This window comes from Xiphophorus hellerii, chromosome 19, assembly GCF_003331165.1.
Source record: "Xiphophorus hellerii strain 12219 chromosome 19, Xiphophorus_hellerii-4.1, whole genome shotgun sequence".
Taxonomy (NCBI): Eukaryota; Metazoa; Chordata; class Actinopteri; order Cyprinodontiformes; family Poeciliidae; genus Xiphophorus; species Xiphophorus hellerii.
Genome location: NC_045690.1, coordinates 19,030,087 through 19,047,053, shown reverse-complemented (window position 1 = coordinate 19,047,053; position 16,967 = coordinate 19,030,087). Strand labels below are relative to the sequence as shown.

General features: G+C 38.3%; 1 protein-coding gene across 3 annotated transcripts; it reads right to left on the bottom strand.

Annotated features, from left to right (window-relative positions):
• Positions 1 to 883: 883 nt before the first annotated feature.
• pls1 (plastin 1 (I isoform)) lies at positions 884 to 16,196 on the bottom strand. 3 transcript variants are annotated; one of them, XM_032546592.1, is made up of 17 exons: positions 15,006 to 16,196; positions 13,527 to 13,704; positions 13,126 to 13,217; positions 9,266 to 9,426; positions 9,065 to 9,194; positions 7,636 to 7,768; positions 6,576 to 6,657; positions 5,052 to 5,217; positions 4,448 to 4,590; positions 4,266 to 4,361; positions 3,998 to 4,190; positions 3,777 to 3,855; positions 2,482 to 2,596; positions 2,262 to 2,395; positions 2,036 to 2,159; positions 1,528 to 1,661; positions 884 to 1,442 (listed from the first exon to the last, which is right to left on the bottom strand). In XM_032546592.1, exons 3-17 carry the CDS (start codon positions 13,193 to 13,195, stop codon positions 1,304 to 1,306), a joined length of 1,899 nt encoding a protein of 632 aa, XP_032402483.1. In that variant the 5' UTR covers positions 13,196 to 13,217; positions 13,527 to 13,704; positions 15,006 to 16,196; the 3' UTR covers positions 884 to 1,303. The 3 variants fall into 3 exon arrangements, with proteins under 3 accessions (XP_032402483.1, XP_032402485.1, XP_032402484.1); XM_032546594.1 differs by having other exon boundaries at positions 13,527 to 13,689; XM_032546593.1 differs by lacking the exon at positions 15,006 to 16,196 and having other exon boundaries at positions 13,527 to 13,705.
• Between the last annotated feature and the right edge of the window lie 771 nt (positions 16,197 to 16,967).

Sequence of the window (16,967 nt, the reverse complement as noted above, 5' to 3'; positions counted from 1 at the left end):
CAAATATTATGGCATCTACGGGTATGAAATGCTGTTTCTATCTCTTTTGTATGAAAATTTAGCATAATATTCCTTTACTAATACATGTTAGAAAGCGGGGTATGGGATTGTAGACATACCTCATAGCACTATTTGGAATCAATTTTTATTTTTCAATCAGTGGAAGTGACTTATTTTGTGTCCAAGGAAGTTGCCCAGCTTGATCCAAATCTTCACCAAATTTATAAAATCTTAGAGGAAAAACTTCAAAAGTAAAAAACGCAGAAAAATCTGTTTATATTGCTTATTGTTGTTAGCTTGAACCGATCAACTGGCAAATCACACTGTTTTCCAGCTTGCACTAGATCATGGTTAAGATGGTTCCTTGTTGTCTGCTTCCTTCAGTTCTTTGGGGTTCTTGAAATATTCTCCAGTGTATTTCTACCTTGTAGACAATAACAAAATTTCTTTTGAACATGGCCCAAGCTAACTCAAGAAGTACCTCTATTGGTTCTTGTACCACATGTTGAGAACCATAGCTCCAGTTCATTATTATTACTGATTATTATGTTTATTATCCACTTAATGTTTAGCTTTAAATTGTATGCATCCCTAATTTTAACAACCTGAAGGGAGGTTAAATCATCCAGTGAGTCCAATGAATGTTTTCTTTTCGCAATGCACTTATTTGTACTAAAACTAAAGTTGAATGGATTTGGAGCAATCACTTTTCTTTCTGCAATACTTTTTAAATCTGAAAGTTTATAGAGATAGTGTGGAGATGCTTTATGGATTTTTACCGGTAGCCTTACTAACATTATACATTTTTTAAAAAACAATCAGATTTATCATGTTTGATCTATTCAAACCGTTGGAAAAAAATTGTACAAAGACAGCAAACACACAAATTCTCAACTTTTATATTTAATAGATGTCATCTTCAGTAATTCAACAGCAATATTCAACGCATGACATTCACAGGCTTTACAAGAAGGCGTTTCCGTGTTATTTTGTTTACCCCTCTGGTTCATCTTAAATTGCAGAGGTAGTGAATACTTTATGATAGGAATGGTTTAATAAGTATTAAGCAAAAAAGTGCTAAAAAGTTTTAAATCATACACAAACACAACAGCTTTACAAACAAGAGAATAATCAAAATATTGTTTAGGACTATTAGAAAGCAAAATAAAGAATAACCAATAGATTTGTACTGGCTGGTGATTGCAGCAAAGGTAAAGCTCAAAGAAAAAAAAAAATGTCAATGATAAAAATGCAGAAAAAATGCAATTGGATGTTTGTACGTTTTTAAACCCTGGTTTTCTATTTAGTTTTTGCCTCTCTTCATGTCGTGCCCCATGAGACAGGCAAACACAGTCATCACCATTTTAGGTTTTACCTCCACCAAGTCATCAGGCAGGGCGTAGACGCGGGCGCCGATCTTACGGGCCAATGAGATTGCATACCTGAGAGACAAACGGGAGAGGAGTCAGTCGGGAAATGAAAGGACTGAAGAATAAAAATGAAGGGACGGGAAGTATTGCTCTTTACTTGGCATTGTTGATTTTCTCATCCTTCTTCAGGACTCCCTTTTCTCCTCTCTTTACCATGTCCCACTTGACCATTGAAGGGGCGATGGCGTCAATCAGGTCGATCACTGGCAAACTGGTGCTGATCAGCTGGTCCTGTGCAGAACGTAAAACAGGATTACATTCCAGTGCAACTTGAAATTACGATGGTCACTGAAAGTGGACACCACCCAGTTAAAATGCCAGCTTTGTTTAAAGCAAACAAGCAAGATTATGAAAAATACTTTGACATTTATTTAGTGCAACACAGTTAAAAAACAAATCTGTTGGAAATACGGACAGAAATATCAAAAAACAGAATAACGTAGTTAATTAAATGTGCAAAACTTTAAAAAAAAAATTTGCTCATGGCATATTTTCATTACATTTCAGCTTTCGGTCTTCTTCGGAAGCCTCTTAGCATTTGTACACTTCTGAAAGTTACGCTAAGCCTAACCCTGTTCTTGAACGCGTAATCTTGTCCTACTCACCTTAAAGCTGCTGATCCGTGTGTCCTTTCGCTTCTCCTTCAGGGTGGAGTTGACCCAGTTCAGGATAAACTGATCCGCAACTTTCTCTCCGCCGCCCAAATCAGAAAGAACCATAACAGAGTACCTGAGGAAGAACAAACAGGAAAGATTACCGAGACGTTAAGAGAGCAGCTACATGGACCACCCACACATCAGCTAAAAATGCAGCACTTTCTGGAGCGTCTACCTTCTCATCAGCTGCCAGACCACAGCCAGGATGTGTGTGAGACTCCCCTCGTTTAGGTTTTCTCCTCCGACTCCGACCAGAGAGAACTTAGCTTCATCCTTGCTCAACTTTACAGCGTAGTTGCAGTTCTCCAGCTAGAACACATCATGGAAAACTGAAGCCCACACAAATTTACTAGTGCTCCTAATTAAAGTATTTCTGCTGTGTTTGCATGTGGCACCTTCTTCATGTTTCCCCCTAGTTGAGGATAAGGAGGATTGTTGACTTTCTTCCAGTTCACTACCACTTTGACTTTTTCTAGAAGTTGCAGGATCACCAAGCCATCACAAAGATCCCTGCAAAAAAAATGAGGATAAATATGATGGATATTAACACAGAAAGCATTTGAATATGACTTACGGCTTAAAGTTAATACACACCACACTGTGCGGTGTACATTTTCTTCAATGTACACCGCATTGGATATAGATGTTTGTGGAAAATGATGTAAAAAAACAAACAAACACTCCAACTTAATGATAAGCAAAATATATCTAAAAAATATACCTAAATACCCTAAATTATTTTCATGGAAAAATTTTGCGCAATTATTCCATAAACAAAGAATTGAAAACTACTAAAGCTTGCAGTTCCTGTTATATGTACGTATATAAAATATTGGTACTTCATTATTTTTAGCCAACGTTATTCAGAATCATCGTGGAAAGCAGCAGAATTAAACATCTGCAGCATTGGAGCAACATGTTGTTCTGAACACCTTCCAACAAGGCTTCTCTTCATTTCAGCCGAAGATGATGAAGATCTGATATTTGCTTTTAAATATTCAGTTAACTAAAAAACGCCAATTTTAAGTACAAACCTGAATCTCACCGAAAACATGCCAAAAACAAAACTGCTCTACATTTAATCTGACCGAGTCAGACTAAGTCTCCAAACTATATGCACAAAGACTTGTAATTGTAATTGAAGCAAAAAAACGGATAGCACTTTATCTGAAGGGCTGTGCATAAGACTGACATGACACTGTCATAAACATGACATAACGCCTGTTATGAAGATGAGGGAGTTTTCATGAATGTTTACAACTGTTGTCATGAAGTGTCATTCGTTAAATAATGACACTTTTAATGCAAAGTTGACCATTTTAACAGACTTTTAATGCAAGTTTTAATGCAACTTTGCATTAAAAGTGTCATTATTTGCCGAATGACACTTCATGACAACAATTATAGACATTCATGAAAACTCTTTTATGTTCCTGACAGGTGTTATGTTATGTTTATGACAGTGTCATGTCAGTCTTATACACACTCCACCAAATAAAGTGTTACCCAAAAGGAAAACCATGAGCCAATTAAATATACTTCACAGTTATGATGCACATCAAACCCCATATATGTTCTGCATTTTTTTTGTCTCTATGTTTCTATCGCTTCCCTGTTAAGCTGCACATTCACATGTTAGCTATCTCCTCCTCAAATAAGAATAATTACCTTCATGTACAACTGAACCTACCGATAGAGATGGTTTACATGTGGAGAAACACCCAGAGAGTTCATCCAGTTGCGAAACGTTTTCTCCTCCCTGGTTTCCGCTGGCAAGATATAAATACAGGTTATCATTCTCCACAATGGCCACATGCCTCACTTTCCACACGGAAAACATTTTCAAATGTGTCTTTGGCATCACTGACTTTCTAGTTTCTAGTTTTCTGTTGTACGGCGAATGTCACTTACCCTCTATGTGCTCCCCATCCAGGTTAAACTTAGCCTTGTGCAGACCCGGATGCATGTTAAACAAGTTGGCCACAAAGGCCATGTTGAGTTTGTTGTTTCCAGACGTGACGTCGCGAGGAGACACAAACTGCCGGCAGTCCAACTTGGCCGCCTCCTGCAGCATCAGCTCGGCCCTTCGCTCCAAATCCCGCTCCTTCATGTTCACATGCACCACATTGTCGCTCACTGTTAGGACTTAAACTGATTTCACTGAAGCAAGCCAACTCACACTAAGGCCGGCCATGTTGATTTTGATCCCCATGTGGAATTCGTCTTCGTCTTGAGGGGAAATCTGGTCCAGCAGGTGGAAGTAAGCCCTAGAGTCCTTCAAAGTCAAAGAACAAAACATTCCTTTACACGACCCTCTGTGGGTATTTAAAGGAACGCGGCTGTAAAAGTTCCACTAAGCACCTTGATATCAGCACTGAAGTTGTTGATTGTTTTTGTTCCTGCGTTGATTAGGTGATAGTTGACCCATCGTAGAAGCAGCTCCTCAGGAGACAGAGATACGAGGTGGTCCAGCTCTTCTCCTTCCATCAGGAGGGCAATCAAGCCTGGAGACAGACAGGAAGGACATTTTTGAAGAAGAAATGGGAAGAGGTGTCCAACATTTCCTGATGAGAAACTCAACTCATTTGTTGATAAAAATAACTTAAACCCCTGAATGAGTTGCTCCTTCAGGCAACGGAGGGGAAAAGTCGTCCAACCAAAGAGGAGAGTGTCTCTTCAAGTAATAAAACAATAAAATGACTCAAAGCCTTTGGAAAAGTGAAAATAAAAACATTGCATCATGACTTTGGTTATTGCTGGAAACTAATTGTCTAGCGAGCATTTCATTATTTTTCTACTGCATCGGTTGGCGCAACAGTAACCTTTGACCCAACTTCTTGTAAATGTTCTAAAAATAAATTCATTTTTAAAATGAAAACAGACACATCGACAATAAGTGCTCTGCAATTTCAAACACTGATATTACTTGATTAACGAGCGAGCGAGCGAGCGAGTGAGTACTGACCTTCGTTCCTGGTGATTTCTATATCAGCGAAGAGGCCGACCTTGATAATCTGCCAGAGCAGTCCCAGGACCAGGTGGGGTTTCCCAGCCATCAGGTCATGGGCGTCGATGCTCACCACTGTGCAGCCGATGGCTGAGGCCGAGTTCAGGGCCAAAACAATGTTTTCCTATGAAAGCATGTAAACACGTTTGTTTAAAAGAAGCAAATAAGTTGTTTTTTAAATGTATATATAAAGAATATACTGTATATATTTCTACCTGGCAAAGTCAACAATCGCAACCTAAAACCCACCTTTCTTTACTTCTGACAGGCGAGAATTTTATTGTAAACTATAAAGGTTAAAAACGCTCTTGGCTTGTGACTTGATAAAGTTTCACATTCGGATATGAGAAAAATATTTTTTTTTCCAGTTTTGATCAGATTTTGTTGAGCTGGATTTCACGCTGTGATCAAGTAGCAAAGATGATGTTTTCAAAGTACAAAAAGAAGGAGGTGAGGTGAAGCAAAAAATAACAGAAAAATGTAAAACAGATCTTTAGCATGATAGATCTAACTATAGTTCAAACGTTGTTCCTCAAGTTGGAAATTTAGGTGGTTTAATAGAACAGTAAATCTTTTCCAAGTGCTCAAACCAAAGGCAAATCCTTTTTTAAAGTTTTTTCACTTCTTATTCCAGCCATTAAATACATTGTCATATTCATTTTGCTTATATCTATACTGGGCCAAACTGTCCCATGATTATTGGTATTATTATCCAGTTTGGGTACCCATCTGTAAGCTCCCTGAAAATGGACCAAAGACATAGTCCTTATGTGCCTGAGTGTTTAACATTGAGCATAAATGGGCCATTATAAAATATGACCCCACTAAGAGGGCTGTTGGGGTCAATAATGGGGTCATTAAGGTCACATGAGTCACTTTCCTCAAACTGCTTCAACATTTTGGTCAGTTTTTAGTCAGATTGGAGTTGAACAGGCGAGCTCTTTCAACTAACTTACAGGGAAACTGGATTTACCTAATGACTAACTGAATCCCCAAACTCATCTGAAACAGAAGTGTTAACGTATTTGACTAAAGAAGTATCACTGGTAGTTTACATAAAAAAAAAAAAAAATCCTTTCTGGTTTTCTGGTCTGGAAAACCAGAGCTAAGTGAGGATTGATGCAGATGCTTTTGGCATGTTTTAGACAGTTTGTAAGAGTTTCAGCTGTGCACAAGCATTTGGCTACCAGCAAAAAGGACATCAATCATATATTTACCAACTTTGCACATCTTTCATTTTTGTCACTGTATCCAAATGGGAAAAAAATACCAGTCCCTATTAAATATAATGTACTTAGTAAGTAAATAAGCAGCAGTTATGAGTTTGCACATTTGCAGATAACGAATCTTATCTGCAAACACTTGTCAGAAAAGTTAATCACAACATAGTTTATGTGTGGTGCCTAATTACTTCAGTGCTCATAGTGATTGTTTAACATGGGATGATTGTGTAATGTACAAATTCTGCAAAACTCTACTCACTCTCCTTGTGAAGGTGGTGAGTTTCTTCGTGTTGATGACTCTCTCATCGATTGTGTCAGGCTGGGACAGGTTGATGAGCTTACTGGAAGAGGAAAAAGCAGTGGGAGAGGTGGGCGAAGGGGACGCTCGGGTGAGTCACTGAGCACACTGTGGCAGCCGTGTAATTGTCCATTTCTAAAGGGCCTCTGCCGGTGCAAAAGTCCATCGTGCAGTAGGACAATCATGCTGAACTGAAATGAACGAGGAGGCGCTGTAAAGCAATATAACGTGTTATCACTGCGATCCTCCTCCAACCTTTGCAGCAACATAAAACACTGTCGCCATGTTCCGAGAGTTTGTTGCAAACCGGCAATGATTGTATCTCAGGTCTACTAAAATTGTGTAATCACAAAGTACACATGCATAAAACCACAACACGCCGTCAAGACAGCATAATAGACGATGGGTGTTCTTAAATAATTACTGGATTATTAAAAAGTACTCTAAATTAATTTATTAAACCTTAGCATGTTTTCTTAGTGGGTCTTTATTTCACTTCCGTCTATTGTATTCTTGTGTATTTGGGAAAATACAGCTAAAATCTTCCCTTTTTTAAAATATAACTTTATTTAAGTAAGTTTAGTTCTAGTTCCACACAAATACCGTATAATATTTCAAAGAGTAATAGACTGAGGTGAGTCTCAGTCTATTACTCATGTAGTAACATTATAGCTACAACCTATAATGTTGACAAGGTTGTAGCTATGATCTGCTATAGCAAGTATGATTAGACACTTAAACGGATTAGACCAAAAATGATAAAAACAAATGTTTACTCAGACCGTTCTCATGAGAATTTTCAAATAAAATTCACAAAACTTGCAATAAAATTTTTGGTTCTATATAAGAAAGTTATTTTTGCATTTTGATCTGTGTCTGAATTGTGAACTATGATGACAACTAAAATGTGACACCATTTTTTGGATGAGTGCTCATCTTTGTGGGAAATTGATGAAAATGTCACAGATTCTCAGGTGTTTGCAGTCATGACATGTAGTGCAGACGTATGCGTGTGCTGTACCACAACACGATGCCGTCACGGAGGGAGGCGAAAAGGCTCTCGTCGTTTGGATTTATGGGCAGCAGGTGGTTGCAGTCGGGATCTTTGCCCAAAGCTTTGTTGATCCATCGACCAAAAGCTACTTTCTCCTCCTCTGAAACAAGCATGAACATTAGGATAAATTGCTCAGGTAGAAAATTGTTATCGTCACAGTCGACACGAGAGAAACTGTGGCTTGACAGAGTCGCAGTTAAAAGAAGGTGCACCTTTTATAAGTTTGAGGGGTTTTTTGTTTTGCATTTTAGTGATTTAGTTAGACCTCAACTTGAACACATCACAAATGGCCAAAGCACAAAAGAGAGTAAAAACAAAAACTTAATCAAAAACACTAAATTCATACAAAGCATTCCACTATGACATGCAGTGGCTGCATGTTTTCCATCACAATCGTATTGGTTAAGCAATTATGCATTTCAACAACAATAAATCTACCTTTGATGGCCTTACATGTCCGACATCTGCAATTAATGGACTTTCTGGGGTTTTGAAATGCAGTAGTCAGATACTTTGCTGGAAGAAAATCTACAGTAGGATTAGAACCACCTTTTGCTATAATAAAGCTCCAGGTTTTTTTGGTGGCTATGTTTTTTTCCCCCAGCTTTGCACAATTGCAGACAAAACCCATTGCTTTTTGTAAAATAGCTCCAGCATAATCAAACTGAGTTGTGAGACATTATGAACATAAAGTTTTTACTTTTCTTTTGACTGGGCCATTCTGCTTCAATCTAAGATATTTCATATTTTAAATTCGTCTTGCTGGAAGGTTTCTGCTTTAACCTTAATATTTTACAACCTGTGAAATCTTTCTCCTTGCATTGCCCTTTATTTAGCTTCATCTATCATCCCATAAACTTTTCTTTCCTTGGTGAAGAAAAGAAAAGCCCACAGCCTGATGCCGCCACCACCAAGTTACACGGATTATGTTTTCAGGGTGATGTGCTATATTAGTTTTCCATCACAAATAGGGCTTTTGAATGGATAGGCCAGAAAAATGAAATTTGTTCTCATCACACATTAGTCTACATGTTTTCCATGTCTCCAATGCACAAGGCCTTCACAGGCCAATTGTTTATATATTACAATTAAATTACACATAAATAAATTCTGTCTACTAATTAGCTGACTTCAGAATGTAAATGATTGCAACAGGATGGACTTGGGTGATAAGCATAAAGGCATAAAACAAAAATGCCCACCAAATCATTTGGTAAAAATTGTCCAAACCATGGATCCTTTGACCTCCATTTATTTATGCACACACTTTCTCTCTCTCTCTCTCACACACACACACGCACACACACACACACTTGCAACAACGTCTCAATTAATTAACTACCCTGGTATCACATCATAAAAGGCTCAGCATGCATGAGCGTGACGTTTGCCTCACCTGAATAGGAGTGCTGCGTTCCCTCACAGGAAACCCCCGACGTGCCTCCAAAGGAGTTGATCCCGACTTTCCTGGTTAGGAGCTTTCTGAACGTCTCGCTGAACTCCTTACTCTTCAGCTCTTGGTAAATCTGATCATAAACAGACTGTGTCAGCCCACATGGGGAAGAGCGAGTCGGATCTTTGTCAGTGCGAGACTTACAGAAACAAATTCGTTGAAGCTGATTTTCTCGTCTTTGTTCGTGTCTCCGGCGATGAAGGTCTCGACGATTTCTCGCACTTTGTAGCCGGGCAGGTGGAGGCTGGCTTCTTTGAACAGCTCCTGGAGCTCAAAGTCGCTCACATAGCCGCTATGGTCAATATCTGGACAAAGAAACAGAAGAAGAAAAAACCTTGTATAGACAAACATCACAACAGCTTGCCGGTCTTGATTTATAATTTCCTACTGACTCCACAGTAATTGGGGCCTGCCATGCAAAGCAATGGCAGGAACCTATTACTATTGTCGGAGAAAGTGTTTCTTTCTTCTTCTTTATTTTTCTTCCGTAACCGTTAATGCGGCTCGTACCGCTGGGTGCACACCTACAAATGAGGTATCAAAACGTGCAGAAAATTCACGCCATTCCAGCTATTACTTTTGGTGGGATTTGGGCTTAACGTGGCGACATAATTCGCAAAAAACTACGAAAAAAACCCCATTATAAGTCAATGGGAAAAATCCTAGAAATACCCTATTTTTGAGGATTTTCTGTGTCGTCACAATTTCACCTAGAAATGCCATTCAAATTTCATTTTGTAGATACGTCTGTGATCTCTTCGAAAGTGAAGACAGCTCGTCGATACCAGTTACGGTTTGTCCACAATTTGCCTCTAAGCGACCCAAAGTTTCTCATTTTTCCTAAAGTTAGAGTGCGTCTCTGGCTGCTTAGAGTGAGAGATGAAGACAACTTTTTCAGCCCAAATCATTTTTGAAATCGCCATCACGCCCACAAATATCGCACGATTAGTATCAAAATCGGTCCTGACATTGATACGCCTGTCTGCTCCGGTAAAATGTTTTCGAAATTTATCTAGACCGTACGGTTTTCTGTCACGGTGCTTCAGAGCAAAGTCATGCGACAGGATTTTCTGAGGCTGTCTGAGGCTCTCTCCCATGTATTTGAATAGAATTTCAGATCTGGGCACAACATTTCTTTCTCTCATCACTGTAAATGCTCTGACTGAGGTACAGATATGAATCTCGGGACTATAGCAGAAGACACATTGCCCTCTTATACGCTCGAAACGCTTTTCGAATATGTATTACGGTTCCCGAACACGAAGGATTTGTTTCCAATGCTTTTTTTCAGTAAAACGTGTAGGCTCAAACACACAATTGTGTGTTTGAGCATGTATGACTCACAGCTCACACCTGCTGAGACCATTATTTACCATGGCAACGGAACTCAAGAGGCTATTGGCTGGTGGTCAGGACTACAAATACGCATCGCTGTAGTTCTATCTATCCTCAGTTGAAACAGATCAGGACTGAGAACTGGCCTTTAGAACTACTTGCTGCTATGGGCTGTATATAACTGATTTAACTCAGTAACTGTTACACATGGGATTAGTTTGGAACTTTAAAATTAAGCATATTGAAAATTTCAAAATAAAAGCCCTGAATATTTTTACATGACGTAATTGCTCTTTTTGGCTTTATTTTACTTTTCCATCCAAAGCACTGTTACACATGGGATTAGTTTGGAACTTTAAAATTAAGCATGCTGAAAATTTCAAAATAAAAGCCTTGAATATTTTACATGACGTAATTGCTCTTTTTGGCCGTATATGACTTTTTCATCCAAAGCACTCTTACACGTGGTATTAGTTCGGAACTTTAAAATGAAGCATACTGAAAATTTCAAAATAAAAGCCTTGAATATTTTTACATCAGCTACTTGTGTTTTGAGCATTATATAACTATTTTAACCCAAGGACTATTACGCATGGGATTAGTTTGTCCCTTTGAAATGAAGTTTAACAAAACTTCCAAAATAAAAGCCTTGACAACATTTTAAATCGTACCGAATGGTGCACGTCCACCTCGCTTAACGTTCTTGCGGTTCTCCGCGTGCCACTGATTACGTCGCGGCGTTCTTTAGCGTCGATGCCGATTTGTAGCGACGACGCCGTGCCCAAACCCCACGGGCGCGCCTCGGCAGGCCCCGGCTAAATTTCTTCCGAAATTTTCTAGTTTCCAAATAGAAATGACACAATTATAAAGAATGTTTGGTGGTATTCACTAAGTTGATTATGTATTCATCAGGAAGTAAAAAAAAAAAGCTATACTTACTTGATATGAGCCAATTAAGATACCTACAAATCTAATTAAATTCCAAGCATTTCTTGTATTTTGTGCACCACAGCACACGTTAGAGTGCTAACACACTGCAAGAGGCACATAAAACCACAAAATCATTTGTGATGATACAGCAAAGAGTGGATTGATTGCTTCCGGGTTCAATGACCAGCTACTAATCGCTGGAACAACTTGTCACATATAGAAAGCCATGATAATCTAAAGTCTTGCACCAGCATGTCCATGTAATTTCTCACTGTCTACAACTTTCTTCTGACATTACTGAATGCTTATCCTCCGACCAAGACCTGGTTTCATTTAATCACAGATGATCATTAAATTCAGATATATTTTTAAAACAAATAATATGCAACAATGGATAAAAAGCCCAGAAGAACCGACTCAAAGCAATAAACACTTGTCTAAAAAAAATACAAAGGTTAACTAATGTGTTGAAATGATTAAATCATGTTGTATCTGAGAGTGTGCATATGAATACAGTAGTGTGTCTAATCACGTTTCATTATGTCAACAGAAGAAAGGAAAACAAAATCAGTGAAAATCACATGCAACTCTGCCGGTTTCACTTTTATTTTACTGCGAAAGTCCTCTCTTTCCTGGTTGTTAACGATACTTGATCTTTTAATTTGTTAAATCCTTCCTGATTTTGACAATGTTTTCACTAAAAGACAGTCAAAGTCAATGGTCAAAATGAAAAACAAGATACAGTGTGTATATTTAGCTGCACACAAATCACTCCCAGATTTAAAAAAAGCACCAGCTTCATGTGGGAATCCCTCATTAAGGGTTCATTTTAGTCAAATTCCTTCAGTCCAGCTCGCCAAGATCCCCAAACCATAAACTGAACTTCTTCATGCCTCCATATTTTTACTACATTCCAACAATATGTTTAATTTTTTACTGCATCAACTTCTTGTGCATTTATAATGCGATTCAAACAGCTTCAGTATCCACCTGCCCAACCCCCTTATGCTTCTTTCCCACATCCAACCGTCATGCACACAAAGCTTTTATTATTAAATAAAAATTTAAAAAACTACATATCTCCTGTTCTTTTTCTTAAAGACTCCAGATCAGATTAGGTCATTTTGTGTCAGGTTTAGAGGTGATCAAATGCAGTCCAGGTTCCTTAAAAACAGTGAAACAATCCTAGTTGAACCAGAACCAGAACTTCAAAAAAATCACACAAACCTCAGCATCATCAGCTGTGAATATTTCCCTATAGAGATTACACAGTGAACAGCACACACACACACTCACTTCCCTCTGAGTGGACGAGCAAATAAATAATAAAAAACTTGCCCAACTTTTTTCTAAAAGTGTCCATCTTGCCCCTCAGGTCTTGCCACCCTGGGCAGTAAGCCATGCTAACACCCCTAATCCGCTAACTCCAACTGATTTATATTTACAGTGCAATATCCACTATCATTATAGTCGATTTCTTATGTTAACATTTTAAAATGAAAGACTATGATCTTTAGGTGATAAAACCTACAAAATGTCACTATTGGAAATGGAAACATTATTCACAAATTCCCCACAGGCGACAATTCAGACAGTAAAATATTTTTTTATAAGACTTGTACTGTTATGTGGTTTATAGCAGGCAGTAAAAGTCTAACTACGGTCTGTAATCGCAGCAATAAACCTGCAAGTTGAGATTGTGCATGCAAGTGTGATGAAAAAAAAAGAATGAAACCGACCAATTTTATCAAAGGCCTCTTTAAGGTCTTCCAGATCTTCTTTGGAAATCTGTGTGTAGCGGTTTTCCATGGTGGCTCCTGTTTTCTTCAACCTAAAACACACACACACCCATACCCACACACACGCCAACAAAAAAAAAAAACACACACACACACACACAGAAATTTCCAATATTTTTCTTTTCATAAAGGAGATAAATCCTGGCGAAGGCAGCACACAAATTTACTGAAAGTTTTAAATGGAACAAATAATCTTAAAGCATTCACTAACTTTTTAGACACGCCTCAGAGGTTTTGCACCTTTTCTGAAGCGTCAGCATTTACCATTAACTAAAGGTTACCCTTTTCAGACTTTCTTAAAGAAACTAAAGTGGAAACGAAGAAGAGGAAGTGACTTGTACCTCGTTTTAAGGCCTCGCTGCAGGAGTCGGGTCTTTCTGAGCTCCGCAGCTTCACGCTGGTACAGAAAAGACGGTGGATAGAGGAGAAGCTGGACAGCTGATTACCACTGCCAGGTGGAGTCACTGGAAGAAGGCTCACAGTGGACCTTTGGTCCGCCTGGACCTAGGACGGGCGTAGCTGGACAGTTAACATTTAACCACGTCATCATGCCATTATCCATAAAAGGAAATTCATCCACAAGTCGGGCAACAGGGGAGCAAAAAGTGTTCAAATATGTTTTATCAATCATTTGGGATCAACAGGCAGGCTTATAAAAACGTATGTAGCTGTGTTATCAGCATAAAACAATCTCTTTAGAAATATCTAGGAAGTAATCTGAAATATCACAAAAGACCACAGCACAAAAACAAATCTTTAATTTCCAAAGAAAGTGGACGTGAATAAGTAAGAATCATAAATTATTTTCCTAAAAAAAAAAAAAGTCTTTTGTACTGATACCCTAAATAAAATCTACGTTAGCTAATTGTATGCAAAAGTAACATAATTATTGCAGGGTGCTCACAAGATCCACGCTATGGTTTTTCTCTTTTTTTGGATTTTGAAAACCATTGCTGATTTTTGTTCCACTTCACAATTAGGTGCTGGTGCTGCTTTGTGCTGGTCTGTCCTATAAAATGACTAAGGTTTATGTTTGTAACATATTGGTTTTTTTCCAGTGGAAGTACCAGACTCAGTTAGAGAGTGTTTGGTTACGGCTTTCTTTTTTAATACAAACAAATATTTTATTATTTTTAATTGATTTTCTTTTACATGTTTGCATATACCACCTTAAGTAACAGGAAACTGGTATTTTCACCTTTTCACAAAGGTCAAATAAAGTAAACTTCAGCTATATATGAATGCGACATGTTTCAGATGAAAACATAAAATAACAGATTTCATATACAGTACAGACCAAAAGTTTGGACACACAGTTGTGTCCAAACTTTTGGTCTGTACTGTATATTAACTTGAATCACACTGGATTTATAGCTATTTTTGAACATTTTGCGAACCCAATGATAATCTTACATATGCTCTTCCAATCTGTGTTCAGATCACGGCGGGTTTAGCCATAAACACTGAACACACTTCCTGCTGCAGATGCACACAGTGAGCCCTGCTGACCATGTGAGACACATTATGTAACAATGTTGTCACACTTAAAACTTCAATTAATGTCTTTTCATGTCAAAAGTAATTAAGAGCCCACTCTTCATAAAACTTAATTTCGCAAAACTTCACACAACTTTGCTAAAGCATGATTTGGTCACGTATTTGCTAAATCTTAGGAGAGTTGGCCCCATTTCTATAACTGGAACCTGAAAGTTTGGGTCTTTCTGTAGACTGGTTATCTACTGGTCACCGATATCATACATTATGCACCGAGTTTTATCACATTTAGAGCACAAAGGGTGAAGCAAGAATAAGGAGCTTACATCCAATCTCAGGCAGGCTGAAAGGGCAGAGAGTCCACAGTAGACCAGTCCAGAGAAGAAAACAGCTTGCAGTTTTGGTGGCTTTGTTTTCTTTCACCTACTTGCTTGCCCCTCCTTGTAAAACCTTTTTTAAAGATGTTGATTAACTCTTTCCCCTCAGTTCCAGTGTTTCCTCCTGTTGTCTGTTTTTAGGTTTTTAACCAATCAGCTGAAAACAACACAGAGAACCACGATCAACTGCACTCTGAACAAAATCTTCCATCTTATCTTAGAGCAGCAGATTAAATAAGTTGGTTTAAAATTACATCTACATTTTAACCCTTCGCGCTGAGCGAACACTGCCTCTTCCTCAGCTCTCTTCTTCCTCTGACACCTGATCTGCCTTGTTTCGCTCCACGACTCCGAAGCGATCTCCGGTTACCGTCCCATCCTCATCGGCGATCTCGGGTAAGATCCCCGTTGGTCTGTTAAAAGTGCAAAGTGAACATCTGGTGGGCTGTCCTGAACCCAGATCAGTTCTTAGCTGCTAAGACTTCCCATAAGCCTCCTGCATTATTCACCGACCCTGAAAGCACATGTGGAGGAAAATACAAAATACTTCTGAGAAACTGACAGAAAATTAAGGTTTCTGTACCCTTTCCTGCTTCAGAGTTGTTAGATCTGTCACATTCATACCACATGCTGTAGTTCAACAATAAACCTATATGGGTTTTATAGAGAAATATGTTGGATTTATTCAAAATTAGTGATATTAATGTCTATAATATTCCCTGTCTATGGGTTAAAAGGCATTGATTATCACCAAATTTACCCAGAATTGATGAGACTCTTTGAGGATGTTTTGATCTCATATTCCTTTCAAAACAGCATTTTAAGCTAAATTTTTCTCAGAAAAGAGGCTACCCCACACATAAATATTCCCACTGGTTGAGTGTCGGATGAGCGTTGAAAATAACTTTCCTTAAATCCAACCCAGATGCATCCTGCAATATTTTAGCCTCTTCTTGATATTTTTGGAGGGAATTTAGCTTTTTTGCCACACCTTCTTGACACCAGATCAGCATCCAAATACCTTCACTTAACTTTGTGTGCACAAACGTCAACTGCCTCTCCAAATAAACACAATTTCTGAGATCACGGGTGTCAAACTCCAATTCTCAACGATGAGTATCATCCAGACAGCAACCCCCAAAGATTGGTTTAACATCTGTGCGTTAAATTAATTCTCTGCAGGAACTTGTAGTGTTGCAACACTACAAGTTCACTTAGGGAAGCTCATTTTATTTATACGGCACATTTTCAGCAACAAGGCAATTCACAGTGCTTTACATGAATTAAAAGGAAATAAAAACAAAATAACAAATCGAAAAGAAAAAAAAGAACGAAAGGAATCTAATATTGTTGATCTAAAGTATGCAAACTAGATAGTTCTGTTGTGGGTTGCTTGATAAGTATAAGTACTTAGGATTTTCATTCATTTCAAATAACTGATTGTAGACTGAATAGCAGCGTGGTTATACGTAAAGCATTTCATCACGACACATGTTAAAACAAAAATATTAAACATCCCTTTTCAATTCATTAAACCTGAATGAAAAAGACTAAACAGGTTGAGTTTGAGTGATTGAGGCCTCGTCCAGCTGCAATGCGGACACACAACCACTTGGAGGCGCTGCCTGCTTATTGCTGACAAAGTGGAAACTATTTTTTTTGTGTGTGTGTGAAAGGAATTATCCAATGTATTTGTTATTTTAAAAAAGAGCTTGATATATGACTAAAGCAAAAATCCAACCTGGACTAAGTCCTGAAATCCAGGACTGTTATATGTAGAGCAGATTGTGATATTTCAAATCAATTTAAAACAATAACTTGCATATTAAAAGCACTACTTTTGCTTCAAAATAGGAGCGATAAAAGGGACTGGATGCTCTGTCCGTCATTGAAGTTTTGTGTCTCTCTCAG

What these genes read in the sequence shown, in the direction of transcription:
- pls1 (XM_032546592.1), bottom strand. Translation starts at nt 13,195, where the DNA reads ATGGAAAACCGCTACACACAGATTTCCAAAGAAGATCTGGAAGACCTT. An exon ending in TCACCACCTTCACAAGGAGA is followed by an intron (nt 5,218 to 6,575) that starts GTGAGTAGAGTT and finishes ATGCTTTCATAG; the next exon opens with GAAAACATTGTTTTGGCCCT. An exon ending in CACGGATCAGCAGCTTTAAG is followed by an intron (nt 1,662 to 2,035) that starts GTGAGTAGGACA and finishes CGTTCTGCACAG; the next exon opens with GACCAGCTGATCAGCACCAG.